This window comes from Lathamus discolor, chromosome 1 (assembly GCF_037157495.1).
Source record: "Lathamus discolor isolate bLatDis1 chromosome 1, bLatDis1.hap1, whole genome shotgun sequence".
NCBI classification, from domain to species: domain Eukaryota; kingdom Metazoa; phylum Chordata; class Aves; order Psittaciformes; family Psittacidae; genus Lathamus; species Lathamus discolor.
Window position 1 is genome coordinate 68,115,085 of NC_088884.1, and position 17,132 is coordinate 68,132,216.

At 45.2% G+C, this 17,132-nt stretch overlaps 1 protein-coding gene and 1 long non-coding RNA gene across 2 annotated transcripts in view; one reads left to right on the forward strand and one right to left on the reverse strand.

Moving 5' to 3' along the window:
* The window catches only part of EP300 (E1A binding protein p300), a 63,388-nt gene extending 56,605 nt beyond the window's left edge, over positions 1-6,783 (reverse strand). Inside the window, exon 1 of the mRNA XM_065677448.1 lies at positions 4,768-6,783. Coding sequence (XP_065533520.1) covers positions 4,768-4,861 — 94 coding nt within the window. The 5' untranslated portion in view covers positions 4,862-6,783. The remainder of the gene's footprint in view (positions 1-4,767) is intronic.
* Positions 5,605-11,936, forward strand: LOC136013512 (uncharacterized). Its single transcript, XR_010612271.1, has 2 exons — positions 5,605-6,167; positions 9,053-11,936. It is a non-coding gene; the product is annotated as an uncharacterized LOC136013512 (long non-coding RNA).
* Positions 11,937-17,132: the final 5,196 nt, after the last annotated feature.

A 17,132-nucleotide genomic window follows, 5' to 3' on the forward strand; every position in this document is an offset into this window, starting at 1 on the left:
TACCTGTGTCAGACACATACAAAATCCACTTGGTGAAGGTGGAAAAAACGGCAGATGCAGCAGTTCAGAAATCTACAGTGTTCAAAAGTCTGCAAGATTTTCTTTAAAAAGTTACTAAGCACCATATGAATCATCAGCTTTCTCTCTAAAGAAAGTCTTGAAGACTTAAATTTCTCTTAAATTTATTCCTAACGCAGTTACTTCAAGAACCTACTTAGCTACAAAGCAAAGATGCCCGTTTTTGCCACACAAGCATCTATTACTGCAGTAGACAATTTACAGTGTATGCCACCTATCAAACTGTATTTTAAGCCATCTCTTATCTCACAACAGTTAAGAGTTGGGGAAAAAAAAGGAAAAAAAAATATGTGGGGCTCAATAACAGGATAAAACTATGTAACTGATGACTAAGTTAAATGTAGCTAATGACTTGGTCTTAAACATTAGCCAGAAAACAGATTTCTGAAAAGTATTTATTTTTAAAAGTAGTATATACAAACACTAGGGAAAAAACATAGCTGCTTGAAAACAGACTTAAAAACCATACACATACCTCTGGAAAAGGCAGTGAGACATAGTTAATACGATTCATTTTGAGCAAAGCAACATTCAGATACATGTGGAACAAATGAAAGAAGAGTATCAGTTAAACTGGTGAGAAGTTTTGTCACAAGTCTTAGACCCTTGATGTAAAAGACAGTAAAGTTATCAAGGTCAGAAGCACCTCCTGAGGAAAAAAGGAACATACTTCATAAAAGGAAAGACTGAAATCTGAAAGGGAGATTGAAGATGTGCTGTTACTCAGAAAAATTCGACTTTTGCATATAGCAAACTGAGTAAGTCACATATCACAAAAATACATACACTGATCTCTGATGCAAAACACATGCCAATTAATTGTAGAAAACTGACTTACAATGTTACAGCAAGCCAGAAACACTAAGCACTTAAAATCCTGGTTTCAGATCTAGCAGCCCAAAGATATGATGCCATACAACTACGCTGCAGCAGAGAGTACACTCCATTTTTATTCCCTCACAAAACACAGCAGTTCTGAACCAAGAGTCCTAAAAGCTTTCCTAGTTCACAGAAATCAGGTTATTTCTAAAAAGGGGAAGGGGGCTATAAAACACGATTAAACCACACAGAAATCTGTATATGGCAATTTCAGCACACCTGCATTACCGCAGGAAAAATTGAGTGATTCACAAATAAAAAGGTCAAACAAAAAAAATAAAAATCACTGGTTTAAGGCACCCAGTCAAAAATGTTACTTTATGAAAGACTTCCACCCATTCACTCAATGAGATAACTCTTCAGGATGCACTCAAACTATTCTGTGATGGGGGGGAAGAGACAGAGTAGCATACAGCAGTGTGCTAATACAATGTTTAAGGAAGTCTTGTTAAAGAGTAGTTGCAACATATCAAAACAGTGTTTCTAGCAGTAGATGACTTGTAAGAAACTGAGCCATAGTGTCAAAGTACTTCTGTCAATGTAACCATGCTAGTATAGAAGAGCTGCATATCCAGTGTAACAAACTGAAGGTCCCATGCTGCTGGTACTGTACCAACAAAAGGTACAGATCCCAGTGTAGAGCTGTATTGGTCACAGAAAAGTAAACCTCTGGATAAGATGTATATAAAATTATCACTCTTCTTATCACCCAAATGCAACAACTATTTAAATAGGAAGAAAGAAAAAGTTGTAGAAAAACCTCTGGCAGTTTAAGGGAACCCACACACACAGTCCTGTTCCTGAAGCTATTCTAGAAGTACACAGTATTAAAGAGGAAAATGAGACCATTCAAAAATCCTAATATACTACACAACACTGACAACATCAAGACTTCCTAAATTACTTCAAAATGTTTATTAGAAAATGTGCTACAAACACTTCAGTTTCCATGTAAGTCTATGTTATTCTCACGTCCTCAAGAAGGAATAAGCACCAATAAAGCAACTGAAACCTACATTAACACAGCATGTTCTACGGTAAAGCAAATTCTGAGTAGAGAACACACAAATCATTTAAGACTTTCAAGACAGAAGGAGATGCAGCACTGCAGTGACAGTGGGAAATGCAGCTTTATTGAGTTTAGTACATTCCAAGCGCAGTATCATCCAGGTCCACTGTGAAAACATACATGAATTAGAGATTCACCTTAGTTTTCAATATAAATAGACAACATTTTCAAGTTCGGGCATAAGTAACTACAGTCAGCCATTGTCTTTAGGTATCTGGCAAGCTAAAACAAGATTTCAGATTAAGAAGTCAAAAAGTTAACAGCAAAAGAAACACTGAGAAAGCCACTGTGTACATGTGCTGTGAAAAGTTTCTTCAACAGCGCAAGTTTGTTACCTTTCTTCTTCCCTCTTTCTGACAATGCTGTGAATAACAGTTTGAAAAACAGTGCTTGAGTAAGTACATAAGCACCGTGTTATTTATTTTCTATAATTAACTAAGGAGTGGGGACAATACAACAGATTCTGTAAGTGGAATTTACTTAATGAAAGCTGCCTGCACTATTTCAAAGCAAACTTAAGGAGCAGATAAGTTAAAAGTGTAAACTTAAAGAAGTTTCTCACAACAGCAAAAGTGTAACAACAGCAACAAAAAAAATACATCTATCAAGCAGAAAATGAAAAAACACCCTAAAATCACACATACTGGTTAAGAGGTTTGATTTCATCTAAATAGAGAACAAGTATGATATCATGTTAGAAAAAAAACCAGAAAGTGGAACTGTCACAAATCCAGGTGTCAACAACAACAACAAAAAAGAATCCAACTCAGAAGAGTAAGACTCCTTTAACAGTTTTTATGTAGCATATATCTGTCTTTGCACCACTATAAACCTCTGCATAGCTATCTGGTGATTACTATCTCCATCGCTTTCAGACAAATTACCCCATTTGTGCACTACTGAAGCTGTCCAACAATCCATGATGCTTCAGCATGACTGCAAAAAGTTCATTAAGCTGTCCGCTAAACTAATTATTAAAATAAACTAAGTACTCTGCAAAAATCTGCACCCGTTAAACTGACACAGATTATCCAAACCTTATCTGATCACAAATGTCCTAACTTAGATATGTGAGTTCATCTGAATTAAAATACATCTTTAAATCAGGACTTCTCTCATAACATGTATTTTTAGTTCACCTCTCTAAACAGAGCAAGCTAACCACTATAAAGACAAATTAAAACCGGTTACTACTCCATTAAGTACTGGTTTCCAAGTCTAGCACAAAACCCCCAATAATTACCTCTAAAGACCAGCACCTCCAACACTCTTCTCTCTTACTAGAGACCTGTTGATATGAAGAATAGCCATGTTCTCCAGCTACAGCATAATATTGCCTGTACCTAATATGCATTAAAAGTTACACAAACTTTTTCAAAACTAATACGTCACTCAGGAAGACCAGAGAAGGCAATAATCAAAATCTGCCTGATGATTTCAAGTAGAATCACATACACTGCTCAACCAAAAATGGCTACTAAAGCTTTCTGTTCACTGCCAAATGAGAAGCATTAAAAACAAACAAACAAAACAAGAAAACTCTTTCTTTTTCTTGCCAGCTGTTAACAGCATGGGCAAGACCACCAGTGGCTTCAGAAATACCACGACTCAGACTCCGGCAGGAGGAAGCCTCCTCCATGTGCCACAGGACAAGAAGATCTAAAGTGAATTCAAAGAAACTCCTATGGGACAGGTAACCTAAAGTACTCTCATTGCAAAATGACACCAAATACTCATCTGCTTCTCAAAAAGCATTAAAAAGCTGAACAGCCCTTTGTTACTCCCTCCCCCTCCCAGTACAACCAGTTTATATCGGCTAGGGATTGGGACACCTAAGATTCCCAACATCTAGACTGCCTGCACAGCATCACCGAGGACCTTTGCAGGACTGCAGAGGATCTTCGCAGCTCTTAAGTCTACAGGGGAATTTCAGACATTTTGGCCTCACAGCAGAGAAATGTGAGATGAGCTACACTCCATATTGATTCTTAATGCAAATAAGATGAAATAACATATTAATTCTAAGATTACAAGAGCCTGATAAGAGCCTCAATAAACCTTACACCCCAAGCTTGGGATATGGATTTTGGTTTTAACTGTTTTTTCTTAAAGTCCATGGTCTCTTAGAATCAGGAAAGCAGTTTTTAGATATCATTCTGCAAGGAAAAGTAAGGAGGACTGTAAAAAGTGAAGCAAATAAGACTGCACGTAAGAATCAAAAAAGGAAAATAGCAGAGAAGTAAATCTCATTTCTGAATGAGCTGTAAAAAAAAATCCCTTGTATATGCAAAATAAGAAAGAAGACATGTGTACAAACGTACATACGTAATTCAGCAATAAAGTGTACAAAAGCATCATCCTCAGCACTTTCTGCAACTGGCATTAAAGATATATGGTTTGCAAGGAGTTCAGTAATAACTACTACTGTGAAAGACACGAAAATGACAAACTGTTACATCTTATCTGCAGTTGATCAAAAGCACAATAAACTGAGCAGCTTTGCTTTCAATCACTTTCGAAAAAATAGAAAGGCAGAAGCATCCGAGCACTCTCCCGATGCCATTAAACGCCAATACGTTCAAATGGAGCAAAAACCGAGAGAAACAGACAGACGTAAAGGACGAAGGCAGGCACGAGTGAAGAGCGACGAGAGAGAGGAGGAGATTTAGGCAGAAGAGGGGAGAAAAGGGCAGTAATTGCGGCACCGAAAGGTGGGGAGAGCCAGGGCCCCCGAGACTGACCTGTGCCGTCGCTGGCGGACACGGAGAGCGCCGGTGAGGAGAGTTTAGGCCGCTTGGCTGAAGGCGGGCCCGGCTCCACCACATTCTCGGCCATTTTTAATTCTTTTTTAGACAATCACTCAGAGCAGAGAGACGGGAGGTGCGGGGGGGGTGGGGGAGGAGTGAACCCCAAAACCTTCTCCTTCTTCTCGGGCCCCGAGGCAGCTGAAGAACAACAATAACGCCGAGAGCGAGCGAGGAGGATCTGGCGGAGGAGGGGGCCAAGTTCCCCTTTTTCTGCCCCTCGGGCTCCGGGAGGGCGGCAGCGGAGAAGCGGGGAGAAGGTGGGAGCTGGCGCGGGGTTGGGGGGGAGGCAGAGTCCTCTTCCCCCAGGCGAAAGGGCTGAGCGAAGATGGGAAAAACAGGTAAAGCCCCCACCAAAAAAAAAAAAAAAAAAGAAAAAAAAAGAAAAAATAAAATAAAAAAAAAAAGCGCTGTTAGGGTTTTGGTTTTGTTGTTTGGTTTTTGTTGGATTTTTTTTCTTTTGTAAAATTAATCCCGGCTGTTGTGCTGCTGGTGCTTCCTCGCCGCCGCCACCATCATCTTCTTCATCCTTCGGGGGGTCTCCTCCTCCTGCTGCCTCCTCACCGCCGCCATCAGCCTCTTCCTCCTCGGCGCCGTCCTCCTCCTCCTCATCGCCACAAGGAGGCGGGCGAAGGAGGGGAGAGGAGGAGGAAAAAAGAAAAAAAGATCACCGTCCTCGAGCAGCAGCTCCTTCCTCCTCCAACACCACCCTGCAAAAAAAAACCCACCGCCAGCGACAGGGCTGGGGGGGTGGCGGCGGGGACAGAGGCGCGGGGTCCCCAGCTCCACTCGCTTCTTCCTCGCCCGCCGCTAATGGCTGCAGAAAGGGGAGCTGTAAGGATGAGGAGGGTGAGGATAAGTCCCAGGAGTCTCCGCTTCACATCTTGTTGTGCAGGGAAGGAGGAGGGGTTGTTGTCCTGATGGAGGCAGCGCCGATCGCGGGATGGGAAGGTGGGGGGCGGGTTTCAACACCCTCTCTGCTCCCCCCACCCCTTCTTCTCTTCTTTCCCCTTCCTCTTTCTCTCGCTCTCAGTAGCAGGCTGCCCCCACCCCCCCACTCCGGTGCAGGCAGAGGGGCCGATCCCACAGCAGCGGCAGAAGGAGGAGGAGGAGGAGGAGGAGGAAGAAGCGGGCCCCTCCCCCCCTCAGCCTACCTTCCCCCTTCCCGGACGGCCAAGTACGGCTGGGAGCGCTGGCGCCGCGCAGAGAGGGGGCTGCCCGGTCTCCGCTCCCGCGGACCACGGGCTATGCGGGGCGCGGAAAGCCAGGGAGAAAAAACCCGGGCGCGGCGGGGACTCCCTCTTCGCCTCTGCGAGGGTGGGGAAGGAAGCGAAGAGGTTGGTAGTCGAGGAGGGAAGGAGGCCGGTCAGCCAGCCCTCCGAGGACGGGGGAAGAGGGGTAAAATGCAGATAATAAAATAGAATAAAAACCACGCCGGGGGAGGGCGGGGGACCGGCCCCGGGGTGGGTTAAATTAAATGGCTGGGAGGGGGAGGGGGGTCCCCGGCGCTGCCCGGCAGAGGGGGGGGGGGGAGGGGGGTGGGGCGGGACGGCGCAGGCAGCGCGGGGGCCGAGCGCAGGCTCCCTACTGCCCCTGCCTGGCGCTCGGCGGCGGCCCGGCTGCGGCCGCTGCTGTGACGTGTGTGGCGGAGCGGGCAGAAGCGGGAGCGGGGAAAGAGAAAGAAGTCGGGGAAAAGGAGAAGAGAGGAAAGCAAAAAGAGAGAAGAGAGCGGGGACGGGCAGGGTGGGGGCGGCGGGCGTCTCGGCTCCTCGCTTCTCTCCCCGTCCCCTGGCCGGGCCCCTGGGTCTCTCTGCGCTGCCCTCCCCCTGGCTCGCCCCGTCCGGCTCGGCCTCTCGGTCTCGCTCCCTCCCTCAGTCGCTCACACACAAACAAAATGGCGGCTGTTGTTTCTTCACTCTCCCGAGTCCTCGGAGGGAAGCAAACGGCGGCGGCGGCGGCCGGAAATGAGCCAAGAGGAAAAGGGGGCGGGGCGAGGCCTGGGGGCGGGGCCCGGCGGGGCTGGCGCACACAATGGAACGCGGGGGGCTGGAGTGCCGCTGGGCGGGCGGCGGGGGTTGGGTAGTGGAACCGCCCAGCCGCCGTCACGAGACTGCGGCCGTCCAATCAGCGCCGCGCGTGTGGCCGGGCTCTTCCGCAAACTCCCCTGGCCCCGCCCCTTAAGGCGAAAGGGGGTTTAAGTAATAAAAAAGGGGCGCCGGCTGCCTCCTTCTCCATCCGCCTTTTTCTGTCGGCCGAGAAGTGCCGGACTGGGGGGGGCCGCGGCCGCCTCACCGCCCGGTACCCACAGCCTGGGGTCCGGTGGACGCAGCGGGCTTCCGCGGCCCTCCCTCCCTGAAGGGTGCGGGCGCCCGGTCGGTTCGCCGTGGTGCCGTGGGGCGGGGCGCTCCGCCCGCCGGTGCCGGGCTTTGCTGCGCCACAGACATGGCAGCTCTGTAAGGCCCCGGGGCAGCGCGGCCTCCCCCCCTTCATTCCCCCCCCCCCCCCGTCCTCGGCCTGGGTGAAGCGGGGGTGAGGCGCAGCATCCCCGTCCTCCGGCAAGCAGGCGGCGGCCACACGAACCCGCGGTGGGCGGTGAATGCACGAAACCCAGAGACGCCCTGTGTACTGCTTCGCTCGGGATGGGAGAGCTGCCGCGGGTTTCCATCTGCGTTACTAAAATAAAAGCCACACCACCACCACCTCCAGTTTATGCCGTAACCCACAAAGCCCACACTTGATGCCATGCCCCCCTAGGGAAGAAGGAAGGAGGTATTACGTGGTATAGCAACGTCCTGATACCGGGCCCGTGCTCTTGAGGCTGGGCATAGGCTGACCCTTAGGCTGCAGGTAGGGACAGGTGATATTTGCATGGTCCTTCAAAAAGCCTTCGCAGCCTTGGAGCCTTTTCAGAACTTAGTGAGCATTACTGACCCACCAAGAGTTTTCCTCAAATCTTGGAAGGGCTGGTCAGTGGGGAAATACCCCATCCCAGCTTTTCCCTTTGGTGTGTTTGGGCTCTTTCAGGCCATACACCATTACAGAATAGGAGTGGAAGGGAGATGCAGGCCTGCGTATGCGTCTAATAGAAAAAGCAGCAGGACAGATATCTGCCCACCCTCAGGGCTGAGCTCTACGCAATCCTGCGTGTAACAACCAAAGCAGGTATTTGGAAAGAGTCTAGCCTAAACAGCAGGGTGAATACACATTGAGAGAAGGTACGAGCAGAGGTTCACAGCCCTGTAACAGCTATCCACCAGCTCCTTCACATACTCCCACCCTTCAGCTTCCCTTGTTCAGGCTTTATTTCAAGCAAGATTCTTGTGTCCCCCAGCAGAAAAGGGAAAATACAAATAGGGTTACATTCAAACAGCTGCAAAAGTGCTTAAAGATTGTACATTCATTAGCCTGCTGGAGAACTCATGGAGCCATAGGTAGCGTGCAAATCTGTATGTTTTAGAAGAGAGGAGGAGGGAGCCTTGAAAGAACAAATAAGCAATAGGAAAATAGTCTGGAGAGCAGAAAGTTTCAGAATTATGGCTGTCAGGGCTAGCTGCATCAAAACCAACAGTGTCACCTTAGAAACAATGTTCTGGTTCTCACAGGGTTTTTGCGTCTTATTGCTACTTAAATCCCACCAAATATTCCAGTTATATAAGTCTTATATTACCTTGATTTATTTATTTTGTCAGATTGACTTCCCCTTGCTTGTGAAGTACTTTTTTTAAACACAGCTGAGACTAACCTTATTTTTTTTAAGTCTCCTTAGAATTAAAAGTTGACTGAACTAAGTCTATATAAGGTTTTCAGACTTTCTAGAGGCCCTTAATCCCCCATTCAATAAGGAATTAGTGCCAGCTTTATAAAGACACCAAGGTGCACATAAACACCTAAATGTCAGGCCCTTACTAAACAAGTTTAGGGCAAAGCAGATGTTTCAAATAAGAGTTTCGTGACACTGGTTCCTATCTAGAGACTTAATCCTACCAATAGTTACATGTGTGCTTAGTTTTATATAGCACATAGTTCCACTGAAATCACACTCTACTACTCACCATAGTAAAACTAAGCACATGTGTGCTTGCTGGAGCACAGCCTGAGAGATAAAAATTAAATAACTGGTTAGTTATTTGCTACTCCATAGCATGTCGTATGGATCAGTTAGTTTTGTTAAGTTCCAGAAAGTTCTGACAAACAAATAATGTCCTTTTTTTTTTTGTTGCAGCTTCCCCTTTGCTCTGAGTACCTGTCTATGTGCCCTTCAAACAAGTTCAGGAAAGCATATCTTAGCTGTGGGAAACATACTCTTTGCTAAATGCTACCAAATCAGCATATGTCTTCTGAATATGAATTACTAATATATTAGTTAATTGCTTATATCTGTAAGACCATACCTCTGCCTTACAAGCATCATAACTGGTAGATTATCTAGTTCCTTACATATTAGAAAGTCATATTCAGTTACCCTTCCATATTAGAGACTTCAATGCAAGCTGGAGTATACAGAAAATAAATAGAAAAGAATTGTACTCATATTTTTTCCTAAAAATGAAGGTCATCTAAAACAAGAGAAGGAGGACAAAAAAGGAAAACCCAGAAAAAACCCACTAAGATAAATCATGTATATATATATATAAATAACAAAAAAGAAAACCTCTTCAGCATCTGTTAATTTTTCTAAAAACACTGCTGTTTTCTCAAGTGAACCTTAGTACATACACACAACCAACTGTTTCTAAATGTTATCTGCCAAAACAATAACAGACAAAATTACTGGAAAGCAATAATAGAATGCAGAACATACTATGAAGCAAATATGTAAAGCTATACAGATAAAGCCAGGAAAAGATTACACTATTAAAAGGAAACCAAAGCTATTCACCCAACAACTACTCTTCTTTGTCTCAGTTTCTCACTTCTTATAGCAAGAATAGCAGTATTTATCCCTTGAAAATAGTACCTAGAAGAACCAATTAGCTCATTATTGCTAATAATTACAGCAGTCATTATGTACTTTGAGATAACTGGATGAAAGTACCATAAGTCTGATTAAAATGAGAATCTGCTGAGGAAAGAAGTAAGAAGAGCAAGGCAGGGCCTTGAACTTCTATCATGGGATCTCGTTTGGCCTTAGCTGGTACTTACCGAAATTGGTAAGCATGTCCAGCTGCTTTGAGTGCTACAGGGAGCAAAATACTATCCTCTTGTACTGCAAGGGTCAATGTGACACACAGAGCTCAGCATCCAAGCTTCAGTGAAATGAGCAGGCAGAAAAAGGATCATCTCTGTCAGCTCAGAGGGAGCAAAGGCTGTGGCCTGGAATTCCAGCTGCTGGATGGAGAAGCAGTGTGTGATCTCAAATTCACCTGACCAACCTCCTCCCCTCACCAATGCCGCTCTGGAAATCACTTATACTAAGTGAAGCTTCCCTGCTCTCCTTCAGCAGGATTTGCCCTGCAGCCCTGTGACTGTGCAGGCATCTCCGAAAGAGGGGGCTCAGATGTGGGGAGCAGGAGCCCAGAATGGGGCACTCCCATCTTCTGGTCCTGCTTCTGCCTGCAGTTTTCAGCTGTATTATCTTTTTTCCTCAGATTCCCGGGGCTCCTGCTTGTGTCTGGCAGGTAATTTCTCCTGTTCCTCAGTTAACCTTCCGCCACTGCAGCTCTTTGCTCTCACAGCGCCGCTCCTGGGGAGCGAAGGCGGAAAGACCCCCTTCTCCAAACCAGAGGGGAGATCTGCATGTGGAGGGTCCTTCCATGCACAGGTCAGAGGGGTGAGGAAACGATTTAAGGCTGCAATTTTTGCAAGTAATGCCAGAGAGCAGCTATATTTTTGGAAAGCAAGAGCCAGCTGTGCTGGAGCAGAGAACATTGCTCACCGTGGCGTCAACATTAAAACCCAGCAGCGTCTTGATACGAGACAAATTTTATTAAAACCATAAGAAGTAACCAGCCAATAGCTGGGTCTTGCATGTAACGTATACATAAAAGAAAGGGCTGGCTTTCTGACAGCAAGCAAAATGCTTTCAGTCCTTCTTCCCAGAAACGCAGGCTTCCTCAGTCACACAGTGTTCAATAGCTGCAAACACAGAGTTATGTTGCTAAATGTTAAGGGCTCAGCTGTTTACCAGAAGAATGTTTCCTCCCTGGAACACATGGTTTTGCTTAAAAGAAGTTCACCAAAAAAGACCACTTTATTTCATTAGCAAATGCAACATTATAGTCCTAGCAAACATGCCATCCAGTCCCCCCTTGCGAGAGTGAAACAGAGAAAGACAAAAATTGACCTCTTGTTATAAGAGAGGGGCAGAGGTACACTCTGCTGAGGAATACCACAGCTTTCAGTCTAGTGAGCTAGAGCCAGATCTCGTGCTCTGTATCTTCATACAATGTTTTCATATTCCGGTTCATGTTGGAAGCACAAACATGGAACAGAGCGAGAGGCTTGCTTGCTCTCCCAGCTTTACCAATGACTGGCCAAATTGCTGCCTTTCACTTCCTGGAATCAGCTCTCCCCTCTGTAACAGGGAGGAGATTTCCCCCTTACAGAAAGCACATTTGAATCGTTAAATGAAAATGTAGTACTCTTGTATCTTCTAAATGAAATTACACTGCAATTAATGCATTTACATCAGCACTTGATTTAGCCCAGAGTATTACAGGGATGCAAGCAAGAGGTTCTAGAATGAAAGTATGTTTTTAAGTAACAGCCCTTGAACTTGTCACACGTTTTGAGCTTGTGGAGAGTGAAATGATGGCAAATTTCTGAACAACTTGGTCAGGTCAGTGCTATATTTACAATGATCTGCTAAAAATGGTCATTGTGAGATGGAGCTCAAGCTAACATGAGAAATCTGTGCTGAAAGAATTAGAGATACTGTAACGACCCGGAGGAAGCATGCTGTTCACATTCCTCCTGTTTCTTTTGACTCTGGTATCCAATGGTAAAGTTCTTGATAAGCTTTACTGCACTGCAGAAGGTATAAACAATGTGCTTTGAAATCTGGTGAGCTTAAACCCAAGACTTATCTTCTCGTTTGTTTCCTGAATTGTCCCATGTATACAAATCCATTGTCAACACATGTGCTTATAAAGAACAGAATACACTTATTTCTGTTGTACCTACCCTTCCTTTGCTGTTGTTTTTTCACATGGTATTCCTTAATTAATTCTTTTTCATTTGCTACAACATTATGCTGAACTGCTATGTGGTGTTTGATGTCTGCAATCAAAATGCAAAAAGGGGAATAAAACCACCCATTTTTGTCTGGTTTATTAGTTTTCATGCTTCAGGATAAGAAAGGGATTCCTTTGATAGGGTCAGGCAGGAATTTACAGCAGAGAAATTTACTGAATCGAGAGGTTTTCAGTACAGAGGGTATTGGCCTGAGAGAGCTAATGGGACCCTGTTGTTCACAGGATAATACATTTAGTTAATCAACACAATCTGAGCTGGTTTTACAGTTGCCATGGAAGAAAATTTTTCCACAAGAAATATAGGTCTGGTTGGTTTGTTTCTTTTTATTTTTTTTATTCCCCCCCCCCCCCTGCTTTTCTCTAAGAAGATCTTGTACTTTCTTGGCTTTTCGGCATGCCAGAAAAGGCAATCCCTCCACAACTGTTTTCCTTCTATACCCAGATAGAAGTCAATAATTAACCACAAACACTAAAAGCCAATCCATTCTAACCTGACAACTCTGCGTAAAACAATAGGGTTAATCCTCGGTTCCTTACCTTCCTAATTTATATGGTTTTAACACTTCTCTTCCCAGAAGTTCTCTCATGAACTCTCACATTTCAATGCCTGTGAGGTTTTTTTTTCTCTTGGTCTTTTCTAGCAAGAGACACCAACACCAGGCAGCCCTGGACTTTCTGTTTGCATCTTCTGATTGCCCCGTGCACAAGTCCTGTGAGCCTTGGAGAAGGGAGCATCAGCCTTAAAACCCATCAAGAGAGCAGCAAGAAGGCAGAATCTGTAGTGGGCCCTCCATACTTTTCCTCCTGGTGCTCTCACATTGTCTGAAGAAGCCCTGGCAAGATAATTTCTGCAGAGCAGGGCTGGTGTATGAGCTGATTTATGAGCCCATTTGTGATAGTTTGCGATACTACTCCAGTCTCTTTTGCCATCTCAAATGCCTTTGATCTCAGGACAGGCATGGGAGAGGGATGCCACGGCGCATTCTAGATTAAATGCATAGAGGTGGACACAGCCTGTCAATGGAATGTCAGGGGAGGGCTGGCTGCCTGGTCCAGCGCAGGCACTGCAATAAGGATGCAACCATCTGGGATTAAAGCTTTAAGCTTTTGTCATGTCTGGACTAGCCAGTAAAAAACTTCCATACACCAGCAGACCCCAGTGAGAAGTCAAAGTTGTGGTTGGCACAGTATTTTGGCAGCAAGGACTTGTTTGTCTTTCATTAGAGCTAGAGAAACATTTAGGTAACTTTTGGGGGAGCATAGAGAGCTTTTCTAGTGATCAGAAAAGTAACCACTTCAAGGCTGACATTACTCCTTTTTTGTCAGTATTTATACAACTGCAAATTGGTTGCTGTTTACAAACCAGCTTCACAAAGTGTGAGAGGCACAGTTGACATCACAAAATGACAGAAAGTTTGATTCTTTCACCATTATTTGCTTGATGAGTGAATGTTTTGTGCAGGTGTTGTTTGGGCCCTGTAGGAAGAGGTTTGGCCATGGTCATTCTGCGTAGTGCTGCAAGGCCAAGCACCGAACCCCAGGAGAAGCTTCCCTGGGCAACCAGGGCACTGTGTCCCTCCGGACGAAGGAAAAGCAGTTGTCTCAGCAAGAGAAAAAAAGGTTTTAACATGGTCCCCACAACAATGAACAGAAGGAATTCTGCCTGGACATGCTCCTGGCATGCCTGCTCTCTACCTCCCCCAGGACATCCTGGTGGTGATATCCCAAACAGCTGCTCTGGCAAAAAGGATGGTGCTGGTGGGCCAGGGGAGATGCAAACCTTAAACCACTGGTGAGTAGCATCGCGAAAAGTCTGTGGCTGGATGTGCCAGCTGTCTTGGCAGCTATGCAGGTGTTTTTTTTCTTGTTTGCTTTGCTAGATGTAGGCATCTGAATTCCTACCGAAAAGAAATAGAGGTGCCCGAGGCCTCTTGTGATTTTGCAGTTTGCTGGCTCATGTGTCTTCGTATGTGTGACACATATATGTGACAGATAAATATGTATAAATACATATGTATATTTATATACCTCAGGGTCTAGAAATTAAATGTGTTTTGTTTAAAATATTCAATCCGTCCTGGCACATTTAGCCCCTGGAAGAAAAATCTTTAAGAATTATTTGCACTGAGGTGAGTGTCTCTCTATTCACAGAGGAGTACATCAGACTCCAGGTGAGATGTGTGGAAGATCTCCTGTTCCCATGTGAAGGAGCCAAGCCAAGGGCTAATAACAGTGGTCTGATGCTACAGTATGAGGGGCGAGTGCGTCTGTGCTTGTGTAGGAGTATCCCATATCGGTGCAAAATGGGCCCTTGGATTTCTCCGTCCCTCCTGGGTATTTCAATTAAAAGCTGAGGAAGAAGTCCAAGAAAATGCCTAAAATGGCTTGAGTCCTTCCTCATGATCTGGAAATGGAAGTTGGCGGTGAGTAACTCCAGCCCAGCCACCAAACCCCTCCCTCCCTGACTCTGCATCGCTCCATTCGTTCGCAGCTCCTCTCCTGCCTTTGCAGTTGCAGTGGAAACAGTGAAGCAGCCTGGCTTCGAGTGCCAGGAGTGCACGAGCAGTGTGTGACTGCAGCAGTGACTGTCACCCACCCGTCCTGGTACCCAACCTAGGCAGAAGTGATCAAAATCTGACGGGGACAAGTCTTGATTATAAGCAGAGGAATGATTTTAAAAGAGGCTGCTGCCAAGCCTGGAAACAAAGCCCAATTAAATCCTGCCATTGATTTAAATTGGCTTCAAACCAGGCCTCTAACAGCTACTCAACTAAAAAGAAATAAAAAATGCTTTTTTGTCATTTTTTAAGCTAGTTTAGGTGGTGTCTCCTGACCTCCCAGCAAGGCTAACATATAGCAATATCCATAAAGAACAAGATTAGCTGACTGAGTGATCAGGAAAGCCACGTCCCTTACTCGATCGTGGTGTGATGGCCTCTGTAATATGTGAGGTTTTTGCTGCTGGTTCTGTCATGGTATGCAGTTGATCTGAATTTGAGATCATCAACCCCAAAAGAAGAGTCACCTGGACACTGAGAGCAGCAGGAGCGTGTGCTCTGATAGTCACTCCATGAGCACCAGCCCAGTTCATTCTCTCTCTGTTCGCTGCCATCCTGTGCCAAGCATGAAACCTTATTCCTTCTGCTCGAAATTTCTAGCTCTCTGAGTGCAAACACCCAATGGAGAGCCTTCCTGTGGGATTTCAGATGCTCCTTTCCTTCCACCACCCATCCATCTCACATAAAAGTCCATCAAGACTTGCTCTTTGTGTGGTACTTACTCCAGAGAGGGGTGTGATCTCTCCTGATGTCCAACAACTATGATAATGCAAAAAATAAAGAACAGAATGGGATGCTTATGATCCCAATCATGTGTTATTAAAATCTCACCTTCTCCTTCAGTTTCCTTTGGCGCAGTTCTTTCCCTAAGAACGTTAAGGGGTCAGAACCCTGTGTGCTCACCAGTGTAAGCTAAGGAAGGATAAATCATTCAGTGCGGGGCCCAGGATGTCCTGTTCTCTCCTCCTTGGTGGTACAGCATGCAGAAGAATGTCCTGGAAAAGTCGTCTGAGATGAAGCCCTCCATGCCCCTTGTTCAGCAGTGCAACAGGATGTCTTTGAGAGATGCTCAAGACCAAACATGCCTGGACATGAGTTTATTCACAGGGTGTGTAAGGTGTTGGCTGGAAAGATGCACAGCTGAGCTGCCTACATGTGCCCTGCCCTAATTTGCCGCTGCCCTCAGGTTTGTGACCTCAGTGACTATTTGATAGGGTAAATCTACCTTGCGTATTCACTGCAGAGGAGATTAAAAAGGATGAGCAGATGAAGGCACACCTGAGCAAGAATACTGTTAGACTAATTCATTATTTTTACTGAGCTAATTAAAGGCAGATCAATGAAGGGATCACACTGAGATAATGATTAAGATCAAATCAATAAATCAATAGATTCACATGATCAGTCACCAGATTATACAGCCGTCTATCAAAGTGATTTGTGAAGTTGCCACTGAAGGAATTACTTAGATTTAATCTTGTCTAGGGAGATTTCAAGGAGGAGGCAGGATGTTTTCAGGCTAAAACCCCAGCAAGCTTTCCAGCAGATGCAGTGACCCCTCTGGTGAACATAGATCTTCGAAGGATATAAGGATATATATCCTCCCTTCTAAGGAGATGTCTCCCCCACTTCAAAGAGGGATCTCCAGTCACCTTTAGTTTTTTTGCCAAGCTATAGGACCCAGCTTGCGCGGTAATCTTGTTTTAGCTCTGTTTGGGGAAGTAACAGGATAGGTATCTCCACGGTAACTTTCCTTCAACACATCTTTCCTAAACCTGAAGCTTTTTTTAATAAAAGCTTGAAAAGATTCATTGTCTGTGTATTCCTTGTTTCACAAATGGCCCAGTTTTCCTCCACCACTAAAGCAGAAGGGGTGGTTAGAGTAAGCCCGGCTATTTATGAATAATCTTGTTTTCAGCTCCAAAGACTGCCACCCTAATTCACTTACAACTTCATTTTAGCAGTCCTCCGAGGGTATTTTTCACACCAACTGACCTGATCACTCATTCATACCACCAGAAAATCAGAAAAACAGAAAGTGAGGAAATCAGTTCATTAAAACAAAGGTAAAAATGGACAATGCCATTTCATCTGCATCTTTCCTCAAGAGTTTTAATTCATGTATTTCTTTGTTATGCTGAGGACAGCACTGAAGGCTTCCTCCAAGTGCACAGCCTGGAGTCTGACATGGTCCTGGACCAGGCTGCAGCCTGCCCAGCCTGGTGAGAGCCTTCACTTGAGGCCGGTTCATCTTCCTCTGCATGGATTATCCAGTGCGAAGCAGAGAGGTGTTCTAATTTTGGGGAACAGATGATACAAAAAAAAACAGGTTCCCACATCATTATCATTTGTATAGGTGTATCTTCTACTTAGATCAGCCACGGGTTCAAGCTGTAGGGCTGGCAGACCATTTGTGAGCCCTGGTGTTTCAGATGGTATCAGTCATCCAGGTCCCTCACAAACTGGGGTGGAAAGTCCCATCAGCAAGTGACCTTTAATTTTACCTGATCAAATCTTCATTGGTAATATAAAATACAGACGTGTATGGCCA